Raw genomic sequence first — 25,105 nt, forward strand, 5'->3', positions numbered from 1 at the left:
AGAACTCTGGGTAGAATTGTAAACTGTTCTCCGTCAGGTCATAATCTCAGTTGCATCTCTATCCGATTTCCTCTGGGGCAAACTCAGCGCACACCTGTGCAGGTCACTGCCCTGTCAAAGCGGAGCTCTTGTCACCAAACCAGCTCGGTGGCAGGGCCACCTCCTCCACCTCGGCTCAGGCTTGTGTGCTCCAAGTGGTGACGGAAACTGAGACCCTTTGTAGAACACTCTGTGAGACCCAGCAAGCCTGGTTTGGTCCTGCCCGTTTTTTTGCTGTGCTGAAATGAGAAAACCCACAGAGCAGCATCTAGGAGAACTGCCAGGAAGCGTTCAGGACTGGGGAACAACAGCCTTGTTGTTTGAATGCCTGTGTGACCACTGCCAGACATAGTCCTCCATGCCTCTCCTACGGAACCTGAGGGGGGTTGTTTTGGTATTTTTTTTGTTATTGTTGTTGTTTTTTGTTTGTTTTGTTGTTTTTTGAGGGGTTTTTTGGGGGGGGGGTTGGGGGTTTGTTATTGTTGTTTGGTTTTGTTTTTTGAGCCAGGACTTCACTATATATATTGGTCCCCCTGCCTCAGCCTCTTGAGAGCTGAAGTTTTCAGGCGTGTCGCATGATCAGCCACCTTCAACCGATTTTGTAATTGGACACACTTGATCTAGTTAGCTAAGTTATAATTTTTTTTTTTTCAAATAATTTACACTAGTTAAACTTCGGGCAGTGGAGGCTATGGTTAGGGCTCAGGTGGTAGAGGTTTGCCTAGCGTGCCTGACGCTTCAGTCCTCAGCCTGAATAACCCGGGACACGATGATGCACACCTGTGACCCCGCCACTTGGGGGATGGGGAGGGGGAGGGAAAGGGGGAGGGGAGGGGGAGGGGGAGGCAAGGCAAGTGGGAGTTTAAGGTCGCCTCAGGAACATAGCTGAGATACACAAGACACTACCATTTTAAATAAAATTAAGTAAAGTAAAAGGCCCTGGGGTAGAAAGAGTACTTACCTCAACCGCACAGAGCCTTCAGGGCAGTGGCAGCATGTGCCTTTCGTGCCAGCACTCAAGAGGCAGAGGCAGGCAAATCTCTGTAAATTCGCGGTCACCCTGGTCTACAGATCAAGTTCCAGGACAACCGGGGCTACATAGTGCAAAAGACTACCCTGTCTCGCAACAAAAAAACTGCAAATCCTGGGCTCCATTCCTGGCACTAGTGAAAAAAAAAAAAACAAAAAACAATAAAACCCCCAAGATCTATATGCCTTCCCTACTTAATGAGCCAACAGTGGTGTCTACATGTGTCTTCCTTAACCATGTCCTTCTCCTCTGCCTACCTTCTCAGGAGGGTAAACATTCCCATCCTTTTAAAGCAATACCGCCCTCTTCATATTGCTTCAAATAAGCAGGAACCTTTTAGGTCTTTCTCCCCAAGTTATCTGTGGAAAGGAACTCAGTGTGTATCCCTGTGTATGTGTGTGGTATGTTTGTGTGTATGTATTTCTCTGGTATACATACATATGGTGTATGTGGTCTGGGGACCAGGTGCACACAAATCACACATGTAGAGGTTAGAAGACAACTCTTCCCCTCCCCCTCACTGCAGCCCAAAGGTTTATTATATGTACATTGTATCTGTCTTCAGACATAAGAGGGTATCAGCTCTTATTACAGATGGTTGTGAGCCACCATGTGGTTGCTGGGATTTGAACTCATGACCTCCGGAAGAGCAGTCAGTGCTCTTAACCGCTGAGCCATCTCACCAGCCCAGGAGACAACTTTTGAGAGAGTTCTCTCTTCTATTATAAGTTCCAGGGATTGAACTCAAGTGGCCAGAATTTTGCAGCAAGCACCTTTTACCCACTGAGCCATCTCTTAGGCCCAAGAACTGTGTCATTAGAAAAATGTCCCCCTCTTTTTGTGATTTGTAAACTTTATATATTGGATGTAACTTTCAAACACTCACATGCCTTTATTTCCTGTTTTAGTTTTTGAGACAGTCTTGCTTTGTGGCTCTGGCTGTAAAATAGACAAAATTGGTCTCAAATGTGCCAATAATCCCCCTGCCTCTGCCACCCGAGTGCTGGGATTACAGACAGGAGCTATCACTTCTGGCTCAAAATCAAAAATTTTTTTAAAGACTGGTACTTTTATTTAAGCTTCTATTGTTACTTATGTTTGTTTGTTTCAAGCTGATTTTTTTTCTTATTTTTATTTTACTTATATGAGTACACTGTTGCTATCTTCAGACACACCAGAAGATGTGGTTGCTGGGAACTGAACCCAAGACCTCCGGAAGGGCAGTCAGTGTTCTTAACCTCTGAGCCATGTCTCCAGCCCTGTTTTTATTATTTTCAATTGTGTGTATGTGTGTTTCCGCAGGTGGGTCCGTGCACATGAACCCAGGTGCCTGAGGAGGCCGGAGACATCAAATCCCTCTGGAGCTGGAGTTACAGACAGTTATAAACCATCAGTTGTGGGTGCTGGGAACTAAACTCAGGTCTTTTATAAGAGCAGCAAATGCCTTTAATCCCAGCACTCAGGAGTCAGAGGCAGGCAGATCTCTGTGAGTTCGAGGTTAGCTCAGTCTACAGAGTGAGTTCCAGGACAAGGGCTACACAGAGAAACCCTGTCTCAAAAAACGAAAACAACAACAAAACAAATTATTAATTAATGAATTAATTAATAAGATATAACACTTTTTATTATTTTTCAAGGATAGAGGCTCTTACTCTGGCTGGCCTGGAACTCTCCATCCTCCTGCCTCAGGCTTCTAAGTGCTGGGATTACATGTATATACCACCATAGCCAACGTGAGGGGAAAACGGGATGTCCTCTCCTCTGAGCCAGTGTTTCTGGTACTGAGGTGGGGTCAGGGCAGTGTGACAGTGCTGTGAACGGAGAAACCCCAACAACCCTCTTCCTGCCATGGGGGTGGTTTGTATTTGTATACTCGAGGCTCCTGAAACGCTAGACACAGAAATTCCTAAGGGGCAGAATTAAAAACTAAACAAATCAGTTGGCTGTGGTGACATGTACTTTTAATCCAGTACTTGGGAGACAGGAGGATCTCTGTGAATATGAGGCCAGCCCAGGCTGCATGAGACGCTGTCTCAAAAAAAAGAAAACAGGAAACTGAACAAGTCTGTTCTGAAAAACTTTTTTTTCCCCCCAACAAATAGGGTTTCTCTGTGTAGCCCTGGCTGCCCTGGAACTCATTCTGTAGACCAGGCTGTCCTGAAACTCAGAGATCTGCCTGCCTCTGCCTCCCAAGTGCTGGGACTAAAGGTGTGTGCCACCATCATCCAGTACAAATGTTCTTTATATACCAAAAAGAAACCCAAAATTCACTTAAAGCTACTGAATCCATGTTGCAAGAGTAAAAGCATTTAATTTACTATGCACCTCTGAAAGCTCCAGGTAGAATATTTGTAGGAATATACACAAAGAATTCAGAATATAAAACTCTCCATGTAATTAGTAGTCATATTAATATTGGAACTACAGTAGAAACCCCAGCTGTCTCCTAGACTCTCCCAGGAGCCTAACTGTGGAGCTTTGAGAAGGTGGAGTTGTTCTGAGTGAGTGGGAAGTCGAGCTCATTCTTCCAGTCCTCCCAGCAGCTCAACAAAGTCAGTGATGTACCACTTGGCATTGTCCTTCACCTGCTGCCTGACCACATTGCCTCCAAAACCGATGAAGGCATCCTAGGAAGGAGCAGGACGGGAGATGAGTGTCTCAAAACGGCACACCCAGATAAACATAAAATACACTCAAGTGAAAGTTACCTATATACTTAAAAAATACACACACACACACACACACACACACACACACACACACACACACACACACAGTCTCACTCTCTCTTGCTGCTGTCAGCGCTCGGCTACTGCTCGATCGCCATGCCTGCCTGCCTTCCATGGATGCCGATAGTTAACCCTCTAAAACGGTAAGCCAGGCTTCAGTTAAACGCTTTCTTTCCTAAGTTGCCTTGGTCATAGCACCTCTTCACAGCAAAACAACGGTGCCTTAAGGTAGTTATTCATAAAGATTTCTAGACTGAATGTCTTTTAGTTGCTTTGTGTTCTTATCATGATATTTAGCTGTTCTTACTTAACTTCTGTTGTAAACTTTCAGTCAGACCTGGAAAACAAAATTACCAGCAAAAAAAAAAAAAAAAAAAAAAAAAAAGAAAGAAAAAGAAAAGTAAAGAAAAGCAAAGCAGCACTCTTGAATACGTACAGCAGGAGGGCAGGCTTCCATGTCCGTAGCCCCGTCTCCAATCATGATGATTTTCTTAAAGTGAAATTTTTCCTTTAAAAATCGAATAACCTTTCCTTTCCCACCTGACTCTGCTGTCGGCTGCATCTCGTCAAAACCTGCGTACTCACCTGAGGAGGTGGGGGAAACGATTAGATTCAGAGGCATTTCACTCGGGCTAGCACGTTTATACTACATACCTGGACTCAAATGTCAGAATTAAGTCTAAAACAACCCTGGGCACAGTCACACAGCATGGAACCTGACCCCTAGGGGGTCCCCTTCAGTTCAATTCGTTGCCTCTTCTAAGCTTCCGGTGTAGCCGCTCTAAACTTTGTTAACGAGCGTCATAACACAGCAGTACACTAGTTTATCACACGAATATACTGCTAACGTTACCTAAAGAAAATACCGACTTATTCTCAATTTTTTTTGAAATTGGGTCTCATGTGGACCAGGCTATCCTTGAACTTCCCGTGTCCTAGGATGAGTTTGAATGTCTGGAGTGCCCCGATCCCAGGGGTGCATGCGCACTCATGCCTGGTTTTTTGCAGGGCTGGGGATGGAACGCGGGGCTAGACTGCGGGTTAGGCAAGCACCTTGCCAACTGAATTCCATCCCAAGTTCCAACCTTATTTCTGTTCTTACAGGAGTGAACACATTCACTAATGGGTTTGGGGTTGGTTTGGTGTGTTCGAGACTGGGAGTCACTTTGCAGCTCAGGCTGGTAGAGGACTTGAAGCAATCCCCCGGCCTCAACCTCCCAGGTGTTAAGAGCCAGTGCTCAGGTCTGGTTCACTCATCGGGTTTGTTTGGTTTTTGTTGTTGTTGGCTTACTTTGTTTTTATTTTTAAAGATGAAGTCTAAGTAGCCAAAGATGACCTGCAATTGTTGACCTTACTGCCTCTGCTTCCCAGATGTTGGGATTACGTGGCTCTTCCCTTCCTAGGCTCCATGCTTTCTTCAATCAGTGGCATGGAGTGTGCCTGTGTGGAGATGAGCAGCAACAAGCTAGCAGTCAGATCTCGCCTTCCATCTTTATGTAGGTTCCAGGAACTGAGCTCCAGTCAGGCTTCTTTGGGGAGCACCTTTATCTGCTGAGCCATCTCACTGGCCCTCACTTGATTTTTAAGACTACCAGCTACCCAAGTAGGGAATGGTGGCGCACACCTTTAATCCCACCATTTGAAAAGCAGAGACAGGAGGATCTCTGAGTTCAAGGCTAGCCTGGTCTACAGATCAAGTCCCAGAACAGCCAGGGCTACACAGAGAAACCCTGTCTCTGTCTCGAAAAACAAACAAAAAGATTAGCAGCTGCGCTATGACATAGCCGAGAGCCTGTGTGTGTGTGTGTGTGTGTGTGTGTGTGTGTGTGTTTTGAGACACGGTTTCACACAGCCCAGGCTATACTTGAACTTACTATGTATGCTATGTTCAAAGACTCTGAACTCCCGGTCTTCCTGGTCCCACCTGGGATTGCAGGTAGAAGCCATCCTGCCTGGTCTATGTGTCAACCCAGGGCTTCAGGCAGGCTGAGCAAGAACTCTACCACAGGAGCCCAGCCCAGCCCAAGAGAGCTTTTGTTTGCTGTTTATTTTATTCTTTATTTATTATGATTATTTTTATTGTTTTGAGAGAGTATGTGTGTTTGTATGGGAGAGAGAGAATGTGTATGTGTGTATGTATATGTGTGTGTGTACATGTGAGTGCAGATGTGTGGAATCCAGACTAGTGTGAGCTGCCAACCAGTGCTCTGCTTACAGACAAATCCAGGTCCTCCAAATGAACAGCCTGTCCTCTAAACCACTGAGCCGTGTCTCATCCTGGTTTTGGTTTTTCAGAGACAAGATTTTGTTCTATATCCCAAACTGGACTCCAACTTGAAATTCTCCTGCCTCAGCATCTCAAGAGTGCAGCCTAACTGGAGCCTCCTGAGATGGTGTAAAATGTAGCTGTGACCGCAGGTGACCCAAGGGCAGTGGTAAAGCCGAAACCCACTAGCCCAAGTCCTGCTCCGGTCTAAATTGCTCCAGCTACAGTAGGAAAAAAAATGTAAAGGGCTGACAATACATACGCAGAGTCAAGCCAAGACAGGTGACAACCCCGCCTGTTCTGCGGAGCAGAGAACACCGAAGTGCAGATGGTATCAAAAGAGCCGTTCATAAGGGGCTGGAGAGAAGGCTCAGCAGTTCAGAGCGTATACAGCTCCCGCAGGGGACCTGAGTTCAGTCCCCAGCACCCACATCAGGTGTCTCAGAACAGCCTGTAACTCCAGCTGCAGATCTGACCCCCTCTTCTGGCCTCCAAGGGTACCTGTTTTGAAGATTTTTTTGCTTTTATTTATGTGTGTGTGTGTGTGTGTGTGTGTGTGTGTGTGTGTGTGTTTTGCCTGCATGCTTGTTTATGCACCACATGAGGCCTGGTGCCTTCAGAGGCCAGATGATGGAGTAGGATACCCTGGAACTAGAGTTCAGGTAGCTGTGTCCACTATGGGTGCTAGAAACTGAACCAGGGTCCTCTGGAAGAGCAGCTGGTGCTCTGACCCCTAAACCACCTCTCCAGTCCCCATAAAAATGTTTTTAAAAGAATAATTCACGTGGGGCTAGAGAGATGGCCCACATGAATGGAGAGAGGTTATGAGCACTGACTGCTCTTCCAGAGGGGGTTCAGTTCCCAGCACCCACATGATGGCTCACAACTGTCTGTAATTCCAGTTTCAGGGGATCTGGCACCCTCACACAGACAGACATAAAAAGGCAAAACACCAATGCACATAAAATAAAAATAAATTTTAAGGAATTAGTATTATTGTTATTATTCATGTAACTCTTAACTCCAGGGCCACCAGTCTTTAAGTTACATTCCAACAGACATTACCTAGAATACCAAATAGAAGAATAGGAAAGCAAGGGACATACTACCATTCAAATCTTACCATTAAAGTAGAATTTCAGCCGATTGGCAAATACATTAGTTGTTGGGATACTGAGCTTGGCGGCCACATGCTCCACAATACTCCTAAAGCCCCCAGAGATGAGGAACACCTGGACATTGCGCTCCTGTAGGCGGCTTACCAGCTCCCTACAAAAATAAACCACGGCACCAAGCACACCAGTTACAAGAAGGAAACATGAGAAAGATGTTAGGGCTTTTGTTCCTGGATCCAATGCTGGTGGTCCGTCTCTAAGGTATTAATCTCATACCTATGAGATCAATGTCTTATATGTGTTTCCTTTTTTTTTTTTTTTGGATTGGTGGTAGGGTGTTGTTCATTTGAGTTATGTGAGTTTAAATAAAATTATTGAACTTGTAGCTGGTCAAAGCAGTCATTCTGAAGTCAGAAACCTCTCTGCACGTTCAGGATCAAACACCTCTTTATTTATGAGCCCCTTTTGCTTTCCTTCGTTGGGAGGCTGTTACTGTGGTGCGGCTGTAGCTATCGTTTTCATTGTCTTTGGTTTGGCTGTTTGTTTTTAAGACAGATTCTTGCTGTGTAGCCAGACTGGCTTTGAACTCTCAACAGTCATCCTACCTCAGCCATCTCACTAGTATGTCAAATGTGAACCACCACAGCTGCTGGTCTTGGCTTTTTTGTTGGCTCGTCCGTTTTGCTGGCTGCTTTTGAGATAGGATCTCATGTGTCTGTGGATTATTTTGAATTTGTGATAACCTATCCCCACCTCCCATGTGCTACGAGGACAAGGATATGTCACACAGACATGCAGCTTGTGTGTGTGTGTATGCGTGTGTGTTCTGAGACAAGGTCTCGCTCTGTAGCCCAGGCTGTCCCTGAACTCAAGATCCTCCTGTCTCAGCTTCCTGAGTCCTAGCATCACAAATGGGCACCACCACTCCCTGCTTTATATGTGCTTTTTCAGCTGCACTTAGAGACCAGTGGGTGGAGCTCTTCTGCTTTGGGTAACCGATGTACCAACACTAAGATAGATTATGAAACCCTAGAGAGGCTTGGAGAAGGCGGGAGGACAAACAGGCGTAAGACCAGCGGGTAAGATCAGAGCAGACATAAGTGAGACAGCCTCTCGAAAGGGAGCCCAACAATGGCATCCTCTCAGGAAGAAAGAGCCTCAGAAGCCCCAAGCTGGTAAGAAGCCCAGTGCTAAGAGCCGAGGTTGAGCTTACCTTATGCCAGGGGTCAGGTGTGGCGGGTGCTCAGCCAGGAGCCTCTGTACCTGATCCCTGGAGGGCTGAATCAGTGCCAGGCGCTGAGTGAGCGCATCTTTGAAAGGCAACGCTCCTCCCATGGCTCTCCGTGTCCTAGGAGGAAGACCCAAGGATCAGGTCAGCCATCATAGGTGTCCTTGAGAAGTCGACAAGCCTTCCCACGCCAGGTGATAACCATCAGGAAGAAGGTAGTACCACAGCCCAACTCTACACAGACATGCTGTGTGCTGTGATGGGAGGTCTGCTGGGGAATCCCACTGACACTCAGACGCCATGTACTGCAAACCCACAAACGGGTCAGAAACCCACACATCCCACACACAAGCACACACACACACACACACACACACACACACACACACACACAAAAGCACACATACACACACAAGCACCTTGCTTGCAAACTGTGAACTCTTATAACCAAGAGAGCAAGCAAAGGCTGAAAGCTCCTGCAGCAAATGCAGCTGAGCAGGTGACAGCCACCACTCAGGAAGGTGTCACTGCTGTACAGTGGGGACAGCAAAGAGAAAGAACAGAAGGTTCCAGCCTGGACCTCTTGCCACTGAAGCAGTAAGGCTGCACTTTCAACCTTGACAGAAGGCACTGGATATTCAGAGCCTGGGGCGGTCTTCTTGGATTAATCATTTCCCTGGCCTGTCTCATCCTCAGAGACAGCCCTGTTTCGCTCCCTTTGTTCTTGCTGGAATGTTTGCAGATGGATAATAAAGACAGTAATCTAGCAAATTCAGTTCTGGGGGGGGGGGGGGCGGGCGGGCCGGGGGATGCCTAGTGCTTCGTCTGAGCATTGGGCCAAAACCAGAACCTAGGAACTGGGACCCTAACCCAGCCTTTCATCCAATCATTCTTTTTTCTTTCTTTCTTTTTTTTAAAGGTGAACTCTTTACCATATCATAAAGGGACTACAGACAGTTCGTACATTTCAGACACCGCGGCCTCCACACCACAGAATTTGGCCAGTTCATCGATTCCTTCTTCTCTGATGACGGTGCTATCAACATCAAAGCACACTGCATCTGCTGAACAGAAGAGCTTCCTCAGCTCTGAGTGGGAGACCATCCTGGGAAGAGTTCCTCCTGTAAGAGAAAAGGAGAAATGAGCTTAAAGGGGTTCCGTAGCGGAGTGTGTGGCCCTGAGTTTCACCCCAGTGCCTCCTAAGTCAGGTGCAGTGGGGTATGCCTGTGATCTCAGCTCAGGAGTGGAGGCAGGAGGATCAAGAGTTACCATTGGGGCTGAAGAGATGGTTCCCCAGTTAACAGTGCTTGTGGCTCTTCCAAAAGACCCAAGTCCAGTTCCCAGCACCCACATCAGGCAGCTCACAACTACCTGTAACTCCAGCTCCAAGGGACCCAGAATCCTCTTCTGGCACACGCAGTTTACCCCTAAATAAAAACAGCAATTAAAAAATAATTGTTTAAAAAGAGAGTTGCTGGCCAGTGTTTACACACACTTTGAGTCCCAGCACTCTCACACACGGAGTTTAAGAACATCCTTAGCTACATAGCAAGCCTGAGGCCAGCCTGGGCTACACCAGACACTGTCTCAAACAAAAATGGTAGTGAGGAGTTGATCAATAAGGAAAGAAGCCTGCAGCCAAACCTCAGTGCCTGGAAGCCACATGGTGGAGGTGAACAGAGGAATCACGAAAAGTTCCCCTGATCCTCACACTCACTGTGCTACACAATGCATCCCTACTCACACCACAAGGGAGGGAGGGAGGGAGGGAGGGAAAGAGGGAGGGAGGGAGGGAGCAGGCAGGCAGGCAGGCAGGCAGGCAGGCATGCTCCCCAAATCTATCATGTGAGTCAGCTGACAATGAGGCCAGGTTGAGGGAAAGCGAGCCAGGAAGATGCCTTACGTAAGAGCTGAAGAGAGACAGTGACAGAGTAACTGATAGGACCTGGAGCCTCAGAACCAGTGAGAACAGGAAGCCAGGTCAGGCGCCAGCATGGAATCTGGGAGGAAACCAAAATGCCCTTAAGATGTTCCCAGTATTTCAGAGATGCTGGGCATGGTGGCCCACGTCTGTGCTTGCAGTCTTGGCACTAGGGAGGGGAGGAGAAGATCAGGAGTTAAGGGTCTATCCTTAGGTATATGATGAGTTTGAGTTAATACGGTCAAGGCAAGCCTAGGCTAAAGATACAATCTCTAAGTAACAGAGTAAGTAAACAAACAAGCGGTATAGATGGTGACGCACACCTGTGTTCCCAGCACTAAGAAAGCTGAGGCAGGAGGATCATGAGCTCAAAGCTAGGCTGGTGCTACACTGTGAGACTAGTCTAAAGATAAAAAATTAAATAAAATAAGTGGAGGTTGGGGGCTCTGGAGAGATGGCTCCATGATAAAGAGCACTGGCTGCTCTACTAGAGGACCAGGATTCAGTTCCCAGCATCCACATGGCAGCTCACAACTGTCTGTAACTCCAGCTCCAGGGATCCATGGCACCAGGCATGCACACGGTGCACATAGCTGTGCACGCAGGCAAATACTCATAATATAAAAAAATAAATCTCTAAACAAAAAAATCCTCGGCTATAGGGAAAGCAACCTGCTAAGTTCAGTTCCTTCAAAGTAAACTGTGTACATTAGACCTTCACAGAGAGAAAGAAAAGTCACTGCTGGGAACTGGACTCTGAAACCTTCACACCTGGCTTTTGGGGGAAGGGAAGGGAAGGCCAGGACCCAGGGGCTGGAGAGAGTTCAGGCAGAAAGGTCTGTGTTCAAACACAGGCCCACCCATAGCGTCTGTGCTGCTTGACCTTCTGTGGTGCAGACTGGGCTCCAGCTTGGCTCCATTCAACTTCATTTTTAAAAGTGTGCTGATAAGGTGTTCTTAACCATGGCTCCAAAGTGAAAACACTCTCCTTCATGGCCAGATTTAGGCCTGAATGGGTGAGAGGGGAAAAAGTCTCCTTGCTCAAACAGATGGCAGCCTCTCAACACCTAAGATCACCTCTTTCACCCCCTGCTACCCTGACCTCTTATCTTCAAAGATGGATCTTATCTGCATTAAAACAGATAACAGCAGGGGTGCTGGTGCCAGTCTGCCATCCCAGCATGTGGAAGGGGGAGAAAAGAGGTTCAGGGCTGCCAGGCAGTGGTGGTTCACATTGTGAATCCAGCACCACTGAGGAGACAGAAGCAGGTGGATCTCTGAGTTTGAGGCTAACCTGGTCTACAGAGTGAGTTCCAGGACAGCCAGGGCTACAAAGAGAAACCCTGTCTCAAGAAAAAAAATAAATGAGTTCAGGGCCAACGGGGCTACAAGAAACCCTGCCTCAAACTAAAAGGCAGTTAAGGTCAGCACAGACAGCCTGGAGCAGCAGTGGCTATTCTTACAGAGGACCCAGGTTCAGATCTCAGCACCCACGTGGCAGCTCTACTCCCAGGAAATCCAGGGCCTTCTTCTGGCTTCATATATAAAATAAAATTAAGTAAATCTTTAAAGTGGCCATAGAGGCTAAGCACATCAGGAAAAATCAGGATCCCTAAACAGCGCAAAATAGATTGTGGGAAACTTCCAGACTCACGTCAAAGACCGGCTCTGGAGTAGAGGAAAGGTTACTAGCCAGCTTTTGTTGTTATCTGTTGTTGCAGAAGAGTTTGTCAGGTAGCCTGGGCTGGTATGGAACTCCTCCAGCAGCCTGCCTAGGCTATGCTGAACGTAAGACCGTCATGCCTTAGTTAAACTGCTAAGATTACAGGCATACAGCACTACACCTGGTCACTTCCTTTTTACGATTAAATAAACAGCTATTATGGCGTGAGCGAGAGGGTGCAATGGAGACACAGGACTCTGCAGCCAAGCTCGACGGCCTGGGTTCTGTCTCCAGGACGGATGTCCTAGAGGGAGAGAACTGACTATCAAATGTTCTGTTTTGACTTCCACAATGTACCATGGACCGTGCACCTACCAACACACAGGACACACACATCAATCAGCCAATCAATCAATCAATCAATCAATCAATGTAAATGTTTAAGGAGAAAAAAAACAGAGCCGGAGGGATGTCCTGATGTTAGAAGGGTGCATGCAAACACATACATACACACTTTTTAAAATGTAAATTTACAAAAGAAATGTAAATTTCTTTTAAATTAATTAATTTCTTTTTAATTTAAAAAGAAATTTACAAAAGAGAAATGGCCTAGCAGTTAAGAGCGTTTGTTCTTGCTGAGGACCAGCTCCAGATAGTTTAACTCTGGGAACTCAGGACAGGGTATGAATGCCAGAGCTCTGAGAGGGGAGAGAGGCACTCAGAAGATGAAGAAGGCCAGGCCGTTGTCACTTCCTGATGCTACTCTTGGCTGCTGCTGAGGTTTGTCAAGCAGTCATGAGCAAAAAGACGAGAAGTTAAAGATATCCTAAGGACAAAGATTGGACCTGATGGACTGGAGGGATGGCTCAGTGGTTAAAAGCACTGACTATTCTTCCAGAGGTCCTGAGTTCAATTCCCAGCAACCACATGGTGGCTCACAACCATCTGTAGAAGGATCTGATGCCTTCTTTTGGTGTGCCTGAAGACAGTGTACTCATATACATTAAATAAATAAATAAATCTTAAATGAAAAGAAAAAGGAAAGGAAAGGAAAGGAAAGGAAGGAAGGAAGGAAGCAAGCAAGGAAGGAAGGAAACAAGCAAGCAAACAATACTGGACTTGCCCCTAGGAACTCAACAGCCCTAATCTACAAGAAGTAGCCTACAGAGGTCTCCGAGCCCTTCCCACTCTAACCTTCCTCCTTTGCTCCTACGCAGTGTTGGAGAGTTGGAAGGGGTTACGGTGATAGTTGTAAGAACATAATAAACAAATAAAACAAATAAGCCAACACCTCTACGTAGCCCTGGCTGTCCTGGAACTCACTGGGTAGATCAGGCTGGCCTCAAATTCACAGTGATCCTCCTGTCTCTGCACCCCAAGTGCTGGGATTAAAGTGTGTACCACTATACAGGCAAAATGAGTAAGTCTTTTTGAAACTGACCTCCTAGTAATATTGTTCCAACAATGGTTCAAACCCAAAACTGCTTCCCCTGGGAGATGCTGGAGCACTGCAGAGAAGTAGCTAAGGCCCTGCCTGTGGCTCCGCTCTACCACATCCAGGAGTTACCTTACCTACGAGCAGATTACAGAGAGAAGGTTCGGAAAGAGGACCCTGAGTGAGAACAACAAGCCGGCTGGAGTCTGGGCAGACCCAGCAGTCCTTGCTGCCTTCAGAATGAGACACACACGTGTGTGGTGCCTCATACCTGAAAGGTCAACACTGGAGGAATTAAGGAAGCCTGAGGCAGAATTGCTCTGAGTTTAAATCCTGTCTCAAAAACTGGGAAATAGAGACTAAGGGAAGAGGAGCTAAAGTGTAGGTGTGGCCTGGCAGCCGAGCGCACTGCCCTGTGCCACGGCCAATGCCACAGAATAACTTAATCAACTGATTACAAGTTGGGGCAACAAAGTCAAGGACAATGGAGGAGTCAGAAAATGATTCTGGGACTGCCAAGATGGCTCTGTAGATAAAGATGCCTTGGGCTGGAGAGGTGGCTCAGTGGATAAGAGCACCGACTGCTCTTCTAGAGGTCCTGAGTTCAATTCCCAGCAATCACATGGTGGCTCACAACCATCTGTAATGGGATCTGATGCCCTCTTCTCTTCTGGTGTGTCTGAAGAGAGCAATGGTGTACTCATATACATAAAATAAATAAATCTTTAAAAAAAAAAAAAAAAAGATAAAGATGCCTTGAAACTCTGGTTAACGCTGGACACCTTGGTGAAAGGAGAGAACTGAGTCCTGAAAGTCTCTGATCTCCACAGGTGCAGCAAGGCACACCCATAAATACAATAACAATAAATAGATATTTTTAAGCCGGGCAGTGGTGGGGCCCAGCACTTGGGAGGCAGAGGCAGGCAGATAACTGAGTTTGAAGCCAGCCTGGTCTACAGAGTGAGTTCCAGGACAGCCAGGGCTACACAGAGAAACCCTGTCTCAAAACAAACAAACAAACAAACAAACTGCAAATAGCTGGGCACATGAGTACATGCCCAGAATCTCAGCAGTCAGGAGAGTAAAGCACCAAGGTGTTAAATTTAAACCCAGGCTCTGCTGATACAGGAGCCTGTCAAACAAAACAAAACAAAAAAACCGAGGTGGGGGTTAGAAAAATGGCTCACACAGTAAGAGTCCAACCTAAGTTTAATTGGTAGAATGATGTTTTTAAAAAGCTAGGGGATGGTCAAATGGCTCAATAGTAGAGAGCCCTCACTGTGCAAATTTGATGACCAGAGTGCAAATCCCAGAATCTAGAATAGCCTAGAAAAAGAATTGATTCCAAAGTTGTCTTCTGACCTTCATACAAGCACCACAGCACTTGCATACAGGTGCACAAGAGTACACAGGAGTACACACACACACATACACACACACACACACACACACACACACACTAAACATTAAAATAACAAACAGAAAAGCCTAGCAGAGTGCACAGGTTTGTAATCCCAGTGCTAAGAACTAGGAGAAAGGCAGACTCCTGAGCTAAGCCAGCTCAGCCTAACTGGCAAGTCCCAGGCAGGTGAACAACCCGACAGTGGTGGCACAGATGTTTAATCCCAGCACTCGGGAGGCAGAGGCTGGCAGATCTCTGGTCTACATGTAGAGTGAGTTCCAGAACACCCAGGGCTACAAAGAAAAGCCTTGTCTTAAATACGAGGCTACAGCAGCAGGATGGCTGCAAGTTTAAATCAGCCTGGACTACAGAAAGAATTTTCTTTTTTCTTTTTCTTTTTTGTTTTTTTTTTGGTTTTTTTTTTTTTTTTTTTTTTTTTTTTTCCGAGACAGGGTTTCTCTGTGTAGCCCTGGCTGTCCTGGAACTCACTCTGTAGACCAGGCTGGCCTTGAACTCAGAAATCCGCCTGCCTCTGCCTCCCAAGTGCTGGGATTAAAGGCGTGCGCCACCAGCAAGAATTTTCAAGTTTCAGGGCAGCTTGGGCTATATACACTCAGTCTCAAAAAACAAAAACAAAAACAAAAAACAAACAAAAAACCAGACTACACCCTTCAAAAAGGAAGCTGTGTAAGTAATGAGAGTTTGTGCGAAGATACAAGGACTGAGGACACAGCAGCAGAACTCACATGCACTGCTGGGATCGAAAACTGCAGCACATTTCTTGTAGGTTAGACAAGAAACCAGCGCCCCTGCTCTTAAAGAGTCGCCAAGAAAAAGGAAGGCTGGTGGGAGAGAAACATTTTCACGGGGGTTTTTGGGTATGATTGGCCAAATGTCCACCAACCCATAAGCTTTAAGCACTTGGGAAATGGAAGCCACACACACACACACACACACACACACACACACACACACACACACGAGTAACTATACTATGATAATATGCAAGACTCACATAAAGAAAGTATAATTGGGGCTGGAGGGATGGCTCAGTGGTTAAGCACGCTTGCTGTTCCTGCAAAGGATAGGAGTTTGCTTCCCAGCACCCACCTGGGTCACAGGGGTCAGTTCACAACTTTCTGTAACTCCACCTCCTGGAGATCTGACACCTTTAGCCTCTGAAAGTATACACATACACACATACACACACACACACACACTTAAAGAAAACAAAAACAATTTAATGAATGAAAGATTTAACAGCCAAATTAAAGCTATTCCTTTATAACTGTGTATGGTTATTTATTTCACGTTCTGTTTCTAATGGAAATGATGACCAAGTCTAGCCACTTCAGCTCCCGGTTTGGAGAAATTTCTTATCTTCTACAGATGATTCTCCTATGCCAGATTGCATCAGTCATTCAGGCTGTTTGCCGTGGAGTATGAAAAAAGTGAAGCTATCTAAAATATGAACCAGCCTTCAAGTCCGAGGACATAATCTACCTATCCAATAAAGAATCAGAGGAGATAACCGGGGTAGAGAGAGTACCGGTGCATCAGAAAGCTGGACACAGGGCAGACCGGTGAGAGCGGGGGAACTCACCGTGGTTCCTGGGCCGCACTGTTCCTCTCGGTTCCGGTACCTGTAACTTTCCAGTAGCAGTGGGGTCTGGAGCTGCTGCAACGTGCTTGCGTTGAGTCCTGAGTGAGGTGACCCGTAAGGCAGATCACAACCCTCAGTCAAGGTTCCTCTCGGATCAGCAGATGCCTCCGGCGACTCCAGAGGAGTTTGGCATGCGTGCTTCCAACTGGAGCAGCCAGATCTCAGCTCTGCAAAACCGGGTTGGAAGGCCGCCTTGGTCCAGCCCCCGTGGGGCGGGGCTTCCAGGGGCGGGGCTTCCCGATCCCGCCCCCAACTCCTTCCTTCCAAGGGGCTCGGTGTCTACAAAGTTTACACTCACCATGAGATCTGTGATCCCTAGTTTGTTGAGATGGCTCGAAAGAGCTCCCGGAGTTTCAGAAGCTGCGTTCCAACGCCAGATCCCTACACGTGAGAGAAGTGAGGGACCTCTGTACTGATTTTGCAAAGCACGAAGCTCCTTGTGAGCCCTTTCTGAAAGCCACATTTTCTACGCTACCCCTGCAGGAATGCAGGTGCCAAGAGAATTACAAAATCTACATGCTCGCTGGCAAAGTAACTCAGTTGGCAGAGTGTTTGCCTGGCGTGCAAAAATTGGGCTCCGTCGGGGCAGTGGTGCCCGCCCCCCCTTTAATCCCAGCACTCAAGAGGCAGAGACAGGTGGCCAAGGCTAGCTAGCCTGGTCTACAGAATTCCAGGACAGCTAAAACTGTTACACAGAGAACCCTGTCTCAAGGAGCACACATAAACCCAAATTACACATGCTTGGAATTCTAGCACTCTGAAGGTAGAGACAGAAGAATCATCCCTTCAGTCATCTTGACATTATGAATCTGAGGCCAGCCTGAACCACTAGAGGGACCCCTGTCTAAGAAAGTAAAAATACTTCGTTCACACCTCAAGTTCCCCCCTCGACTCTCCCCCCCCCCAAAAGCCAAAATCTTGGGCTGGGAAAAGGCCCTGAAGTTAAGGAGTTTTGGATCCCAGCACCAGCTCGGTGAGATCCAATGCCTGTTGGCCTCTGGGAGCATCAGTACACATGCAGGAAAATGCATACATATAGGTAAAAATAATTCTTTTTAACTTAAATGTGTGTGTGGGGGGGGGAGGCGGTAGGAGGCAGGGTTTCTCTGTGTAGTCCTGCTATCCTGGAACTTGCTCTATAGACCAGGCTGTCCTCGAACTCAAAGAGATCCACCTGTCTCTGCCTTAAAATTTTTATTTAATAAATATGTATGTGTGCTTTGTCTGCATAGAAGTCTGGCACTTCCTGCATGCCTGGTACCTGTTGAGGCCAGACAGGGGCATCTGATCTTCTGGAGGTGGAGTTACAGGAGGTTGTGAGCTGCCATTTGGTTGCTGGGAATCAAACATAGGTCCTCTGGAAGAGCAGCCAGTGCCCTAACTACTGAGACACCTCTCCAGCCCCTATCTTTTTGTTACCTTTGCAATTGATTTTTTCCCTTGTGCGTTTCCTGTGTGTGACATGTGCGTGCGTGCGTGCGTGCGTGCGTGCGTGCGTGTGTGTGTGTATGTGTGTGTACACTGGAGGGCCCAAGGTTGGTGGCAGGTGTCTTTCTCAATTGCTTTCCACCTTATACACAAGGCAGGGTCCCTTTACTGAACTCAGAGTTCAGTAAGCCACCGAGCTGCTTGCTTTGAGGATCCCGTTTCTGTCTTCCCAGAGGTGAATTCCAGACAGGCCTCCACTCCCACCCTGCATTTATGTGGGTTCCATGAATCTAAACTTCCGATCCTGGACTTGAACGGCAAGTACGTTAACCACTGAGCCATCTTCTCAGTCCCTGTGTCTGTTTGTTTTATTTGTCCACTTGGTTGGTTTGGGGGGAGCAAGTTGCTGAGGGACAAAGAGAGAAGGAGGAAGGGAGGGGGAGAGAAAGAGCAGCACTGGGAATTATGGGCCTAGGGCTTTACACATACTAGTTAAGTGTTCTACTAGTGAGAATTTAGCCCTAGCCTTCTTACTGCTTCATAATCCTAGCCCTTCAACTCACTCTATAGTCTCGTCAGTTCCTAACCGTGTGATCCTCCTCTCTCAGCCTCCTGGATGCTGGAACAACAGGCCTGAATCACCAGGTCCAGCAAGCTCCTATTCTGTTCTGTCCTACCTGTCCCCTTCCAGATGTCACCTGTCCAGCCATTATCTTAACATACCCAGTAAGGAGTGAGGTTCCCAAATATTTACATTGCAGGAAGCTGGCCGCCATTAGGAAATGAGGTCCACCCGAAGGTCGCCTGAGCCTCCGGTGCTGACCATCTGTTTCACCAACAGAGGAGGTACCATGGCTACAGGGAGGCTTCTAGCCACAACAACCACTCCCTGAGCCAGAGAAGCTCTCAAACTACACACTTCAAGCCAGTGGTACAAATTTTTAATTCCAGCATTAAGAAGGAAGCAGAGGCAAGTGGTCCTCTGTGAGTTCCAGGCCAGGCTACAGTTATGTTGTGAGACTCCGTCTCAAAACAAACCAACCAACAAACAAACAAAATCAAACAATTCAATCCAGTAACAAAAGTCCCCATAGTCTTTGATCAGAGGTGACTTTTTAAGCTCACTATTCCCAGAATGCACTCGCTCAAAAACAGCTATAAAAGTGGGGTAAGCAAGTTCCCCTGTGTCCGTTAGAGATGGGCTTCCTTTACGTTACATTTATTTAACTATTGAGGGGTGGGGTCCCACAGTGAGCATGCAGAGGTCAGAGGACAACTTTATGGAGTGAATCAGTTTTCTCCCTCCACCATGGGTGTCTTGGGGATCAAAACTCATGTCGTTAGGCTTGGTGACAAATGCTCTTACCAGCTGAGCCATCTAGCTGCCTGCTGTGGTGCTGGGATCTCAAAGATGGCTTTGAGGAGGGAGGGTGCTTGCCTATGTTCAATCCCCAATACCAGATGAAGACAGAGGCAAATTAGGAGTTTTGAAATAACACTTGGTAGCAACTTTAAAAGAAGTATACATACTAAAGGATGCAAGATACGGAACGCTTAACATATGGATTTTCATCTAGACAGCAATGGGAATTTTAATTTCAAAAGGGAACACTTAACTACTACAAATATGAGTGATTACATGAGTTCATTTGTGCTATTTATTCCTACTTTGCATATTTATCAAATAAATTCCAGACATTTAAATATCAGCTGTTCCTGGTCCTTATAGCCTCATCTCATGCCTGCACAAGGTTTGGGCACAAGATGGCAGTGTTGATGTTCAGGCACAGCACATAATATATCTTTTAAAAAAAAAAAATGCCTCGTCCCAACACTTGGGAAGCAGAGACAGGCAATCTTTGTGAGTTGCAAGCCAGCCAGGACTACACAGTGAGACTATCTAAACAAACATACATAAAAATATACAAGCTGGGCGGTGGTGGCGCATGCCTTTAATCCCAGCACTTGGGAGGCAGAGGCAGGCGGATTTCTGAGTTCGAGGCCAGCCTGGTCTACAGAGTGAGTTCCAGGACAGCTAAGGCTACACAGAGAAACCCTGTCTCGAAACAAACAAACAAACAAACAAACAAATAAATATACAAATAGAGTGTCATAGAAATGGCAACAACAAATTCATTAATAAATGCTAAAACAGTGGTTCTCAACCTGTTGGTCTCCACCCCGCAGGGGTTGTAGATCAGATGTTTACATCACGATTCATAAGAGTAGCAGAATTACAGTTAGAAAGTAGCAATGAAAATAATGTCATGGTTGGGGGTCACCACAACATGAGGATTAAGCATGAGGACTAACTGGATTAAAGGGCGCAGCGGTGGGACCACTGGGCTAACGCAGCATGGTGAAACCCGGGATATTTAGAGAACTTCCCACAGGCTACTGACTGAATAAAAAGAGCAACTTTATTTTTAAAGATTTATATGTATTATTTTTTAGTTACGTAGGGGACTACGTGCCTGCATGTGAGCATGTGCCCATGAGTGCAGGCCAGAGGTGCCGGAGTCCCCTGCAGCAGGAGTTACAGGTGGTTGTGAGCTGCCTGCTGTGGTGCTGGGATCCAAGCCCAGCTCCTCTGAGAGTAGAGGCAAGTGCTCTTAAGCACTGAGCCGTCTCTCCTCCAGCTCCAAAGAAAAAAAGTTACAGCTTTACAGTAACCTGGCGACTTCAAATAAATGACCTAAGTTAACAACATGAACAATGGGATAAACTGGAATCACATGACTCTCCCTAAACCACGTGGACACACCATCTCTGAACTATTGCCAAAAAAAAATTTAATCGCCGGGGCGGTGGTGGCACACGCCTTTAATCCCAGCACTTGGGAGGCAGAGGCAGGTGGATTACAGAGTGAGCTCCAGGACAGCCAAGGCTATACAGAGAAACCCTGTCTCGAAAAACCAAAAAAAAAAAAAAAAAAAAAAAAAAAAAAAAAAAAAAAGAACGAAATTTAATCATTAGAAAACATCAAACCACACAAAACTAAGTCTTTAAAATACCCACTCCATACTAATGCCAAGTTTAAGCCAGGGAGAGTGGTACAGATCTGTTGATCTCAGTACTCTAGAATCTGAGATGAGTGGACTGCCAGTTTGAGTCCAGCCTGGGCTACACAAACAAACTTCAGGTCATCTTGGGCTACATAGTAAGCCTGACTCAAAACAAAATCTAGTATGGTGATACACAACCATACTCCTAGCACTCTGGAAATAGAAGCAAAAGAATCAGCACAAGGTCATCCTGAGCTACATACTAAGTTTGAGACCAGCCTGGGCTACGTGAGACCTTGTTGGATTTTTTTAAGATATAAATTGGAAAAGAAAATAAGGTCAGGGTTTGGGACCGTAGTTCAGTGGTAGGATGTTCAACTGAAAGGCAGGACACTAAATACAATCCTGGGTAAGATCCCAGGACAGCAGCAACTCGTTAGAGGCATGGCTGGAAGGTCTAGGGCTGTGTGATGACTAATTAGGATTGTTTGGGGTTGGATTTCTTTTCTAATATGTCTGAGTGTTTTGCCTGAATGCATATATGAGCATCTCCTGTGTGCCTGGTGCCTTCAGAGGTCAGGAGAGGGATTCAGATACCCTGGAGCTAGAGTTAAGGACGGTTTTGAGTCACCATCTGGGTACTGAGAACCAACCAGGGTCCTATGCAAGGGCAGTACATGCTTTGAACTACTGACCCATCTCTGTGTGTCTGTGGTTTGTTTTTTTTTTCTTTTTGGTTTTTTTTTGTTTGTTTGTTTGTTTTTTTGTTTTTTGTTTTGTTTTGGTTTGGTTTGGTTTGGTTTGTTTTGGTTTTTCAAGACAGGGTTTCTCTGTGTAGTCCTGGCTGTCCTGGAACTCACTCTGTAGACCAGGCTGGCCTCGAACTCAGAAATCTGCCTGCCTCTGCCTCCCAAGTGCTGGGATTAAAGTTATGCGCCACCACCGCCCGGCATGTCTGTGTTTTTTTAAAAAAGACTTTCAAACTATTTTTAGTTATGCATTAGGGACGGTCTACAAGCAGTCAATGCCCACAGAGACAAGGAAAGGGGCATCAGTAACTCAATTCTAGGGGATTCCACACTCTCTTCTGCCTTCTGAGACAGAAGACCGGACATGCAAGTGGTATACAGACAGACATACAGGTAAAATGCTCATAAGCATAAAATATAGAATTTTTAATTTTAAAAAATGTTTTAATTTTTTTGAGACCAGGTTCTCTGTGTATCTCTGTGGATATCACTGGCTGTCCTGGAACTTGATCTGTAGACTGACCGGGGTGATCTCAAATTCAGAGATCTACCTGCCTCTGCTTCTTGAAGGCTGATATTAAAAGCATGATGGCCAGGCAAACCCTACCTAGTACTTTCATGAGGGCAGAAGGATCAGGATTTTAGTGAGTTTGAAGCTAGTTTTGGCTATATGGGACCCTGTCTGGGGATGAGAAAGCTCAGATGGTGAAGGTGCTTGCTCCCAAGTCTGGTGGCCTGAATCTGATCCCAAGGACCCACATGGTAAAAGGAGAGAACCAACTCTTAAAATTTGTCCTCTGGCCAGGAGGTGGTGGCACATGCCTTTAGTTCCAGCCTCTGGAGGCAGAGACAAGTGGATCTATGAGTTCAAGGCCAGCCTGGTCTACAGAACAAATTCCAGAACAGTCAGGGAGGTCTCTGCAGGAAAACCATGACTCAAAAACACACATAAAAAGGTAGTCTTCTGACCTCTCTAAATATACCCTAGCAGAGATGCAGACACCTATGCATACACAAATGAGTGTAATAAAACCTTTTTGAGACTCTGTCTTAAACAATAACCAAACTCTTTAAAAAGGCCGGGAAGCAGTTGTTGTGGGGGTAGACCAAAGCATGGGACAATCACATATCTTGAATACATCTTACAGACATCTTAGCATATAGGTGAAATGTCACAGAAATTTTTAGTTGCAAAATATCAGAATAAATCTGGCCCAATGGGAAGTTGGTGAAATAAATTATGATGCAGTCATTTAGTGAATTATGCCACTGTAAAAAGCAAAAACAAAAAACAAAAAACAAAAAAAAAAAAAAAACAAAAAAAAAAAAAACAAGCCATGTGGTAGGGCTCACCTTTAATCCCCACACTCAGAAGGCTGAGGCAGGTGGATCTCTGAATCCGAGGCCAGCCTGGTCTACAGACTGGGTTCCAGGACAAACAAAAACAGTTTAGCCAGATGTGGTGATGCTGTGATATTCCCTTTGAGAATGACAGTCACTGGGACATACTTCAGAGGTTAAGCTCCCGCCCAGAACGTGTAAGCTAGGTCTGGTGGTGCAGGCTGAACAGCCTGCATTTAGGAGGTAGGTAGATGGAGCTGGTGACTCAAGAGGATAAGAGCACTGGCTGCTCTTCCACAGGTCCTGCATACAACTCTCAACACCTAACGTGTCAGCTCACAACTGTAGCCCTATGGGGTCTGATGCCCTCTACTAGTATGCAGATATACACACACAGACAGAACACCCATATACATTAAATAACCAAAGAAACAAACAAATAGGAGGTAAGTAAAGGCAGGAGGATCGGGACTTCAAGGCCAGCCTTGTCTGCATGGTAAGACCTTGTCTCAAAAACAGAACAAACCTCAAACAAAAAACAGCTCCAATATATTCTTCACTAATGTTTAAGAAATATTATATTAAGTATTACCAGTGTCAGCACTGAGTTTTCCTGGGCAGTCTTGAATTTTCCAACTCAATCCAACACCTACGTGTCCTGTTCTTTACTCTGTAAGCGGATAACCAACTCTGAAAGTCTTCCTCTGCATCATTCACCAGCAGCAATAATGAAACTGCATGCCCACCAGTGGTCTATATAAGTAAACGTGAGTCTTCTGCATGCCACATATCATATGTATGGCCTTTGTGATTTTTCAAATCTACAACCCTACTTAAAAACATTATACTAGCATGCTTACTGCAGGCAGAACAGCGGAGGTTTGGGAATAAATAAATGTCAGCCAGATGATAGGTTGGTTCTCTTTCATTTTTAAATTTCCTGTATTCACGACCTTTACACCTGCTAAATTAGCGCTCAAACACTGGGCTACATACCCTATAGTTCTGTTTTTTTAAGACAGGGCTCTCCCTAGGTGGTCATGGCTGGCCTGGAACTTGCTATGCAGACCTGGCTGGCCTTGAACTCACAGAGATCTGCTTGCCTCCCATGTTCTGGGATCAAAGGCATGTGCCACTATGCCTGGCTCTGTATCATTCCTGTAATGAGGATCACACAGATGTTGAGAACGAGAATTTCTTATTCTCATTCAATAAATCAATAGAATACATCCAATGGCATTATGAATTGTCATCTGTGTCGAGAAGCGCTTCATATTCACATACATGTTTAAATATTCAGCATGTATCTATATATTGAAGTGCTCAGACATACAGGCAGGAAAAACACCTATATGCTTAATATTCTTCTTCTTTTAATGTTTAAAAGAATGCTTTCAAAGACTGGGTACCATTGTCCGGCCATGGTTGAGTTTTTGGCAGGCTTAGTAGCTCATACCACTTTGGAGGTTGAAGCAGGAGGATTGCTACGAGTTAGATACCAGTCCGGCCTACACAGTGAGTTGTCTAGCCAGGACACAGAGTGAATCCTTGTTTCATATTAGGAAAAAAAATTAAATTAAGAAAACAAAAAAGCACCCCGGGTCTTTAAACCTGCCTCAATGACCTGGGCCCTACGAACAAACTGATTGTTCAGTCTCCTCAACACCCATCGCACCACTCCTAAAGCCACCTAGTACTTTCTGCCTAGCATACTCCTCCCGTCAACCCTTGGGGTCTTAAAACGACCAGGATACAGGGGAAGGGTCCATTTTCTGTGTTCCCACTTTTACGGATAAAACAGGCAAGAAAAATGAACCTGGGAAACCTCGCGAGAGTGTGAGGGAAGCATCCCGGAGTCCAGTAGCTAGAGACACCCCAGAAATAGGGGCCGACGCCTCTGCTTCCTGTCACGCCCAGTCGAGTGCTGAGGCCGAAGCATCCCTCACACACGACCTGTAGGGCTTTTCCTTCAAAGCTGGCCGCGAAACCGCCACGCTGCAATCCTTAAATAGCGGAACCGCAACGATGGGCGGCGAGCACAACGGAACCTTAAGATTCGGAGTGCTGATTACCAGAGAACAAGTTTCTCGG

At 46.1% G+C, this 25,105-nt stretch overlaps 1 protein-coding gene across 6 annotated transcripts; it reads right to left on the reverse strand.

Moving 5' to 3' along the window:
• Nucleotides 1-3,360: 3,360 nt before the first annotated feature.
• On the reverse strand, nucleotides 3,361-25,102 carry Psph (phosphoserine phosphatase). Of its 6 annotated transcripts, none has more exons than XM_076923023.1 (9): nucleotides 24,831-25,102; nucleotides 16,790-16,872; nucleotides 16,432-16,658; nucleotides 10,311-10,497; nucleotides 9,372-9,528; nucleotides 8,393-8,527; nucleotides 7,188-7,333; nucleotides 4,235-4,383; nucleotides 3,361-3,696 (listed from the first exon to the last, which is right to left on the reverse strand). In XM_076923023.1, the coding sequence occupies exons 5-9, from the start codon at nucleotides 9,509-9,511 to the stop codon at nucleotides 3,589-3,591; spliced, it is 678 nt and encodes a 225-aa protein (XP_076779138.1). In that variant the 5' UTR covers nucleotides 9,512-9,528; nucleotides 10,311-10,497; nucleotides 16,432-16,658; nucleotides 16,790-16,872; nucleotides 24,831-25,102; the 3' UTR covers nucleotides 3,361-3,588. The 6 variants fall into 6 exon arrangements, with proteins under 6 accessions (XP_076779138.1, XP_076779137.1, XP_076779136.1 ...); XM_076923022.1 differs by lacking the exon at nucleotides 10,311-10,497 and adding an exon at nucleotides 9,779-9,834 and having other exon boundaries at nucleotides 24,831-25,037; XM_076923021.1 differs by lacking the exon at nucleotides 10,311-10,497.
• Nucleotides 25,103-25,105: the final 3 nt, after the last annotated feature.

Source organism: Arvicanthis niloticus, chromosome 24, assembly GCF_011762505.2.
Source record: "Arvicanthis niloticus isolate mArvNil1 chromosome 24, mArvNil1.pat.X, whole genome shotgun sequence".
Taxonomy (NCBI): domain Eukaryota; kingdom Metazoa; phylum Chordata; class Mammalia; order Rodentia; family Muridae; genus Arvicanthis; species Arvicanthis niloticus.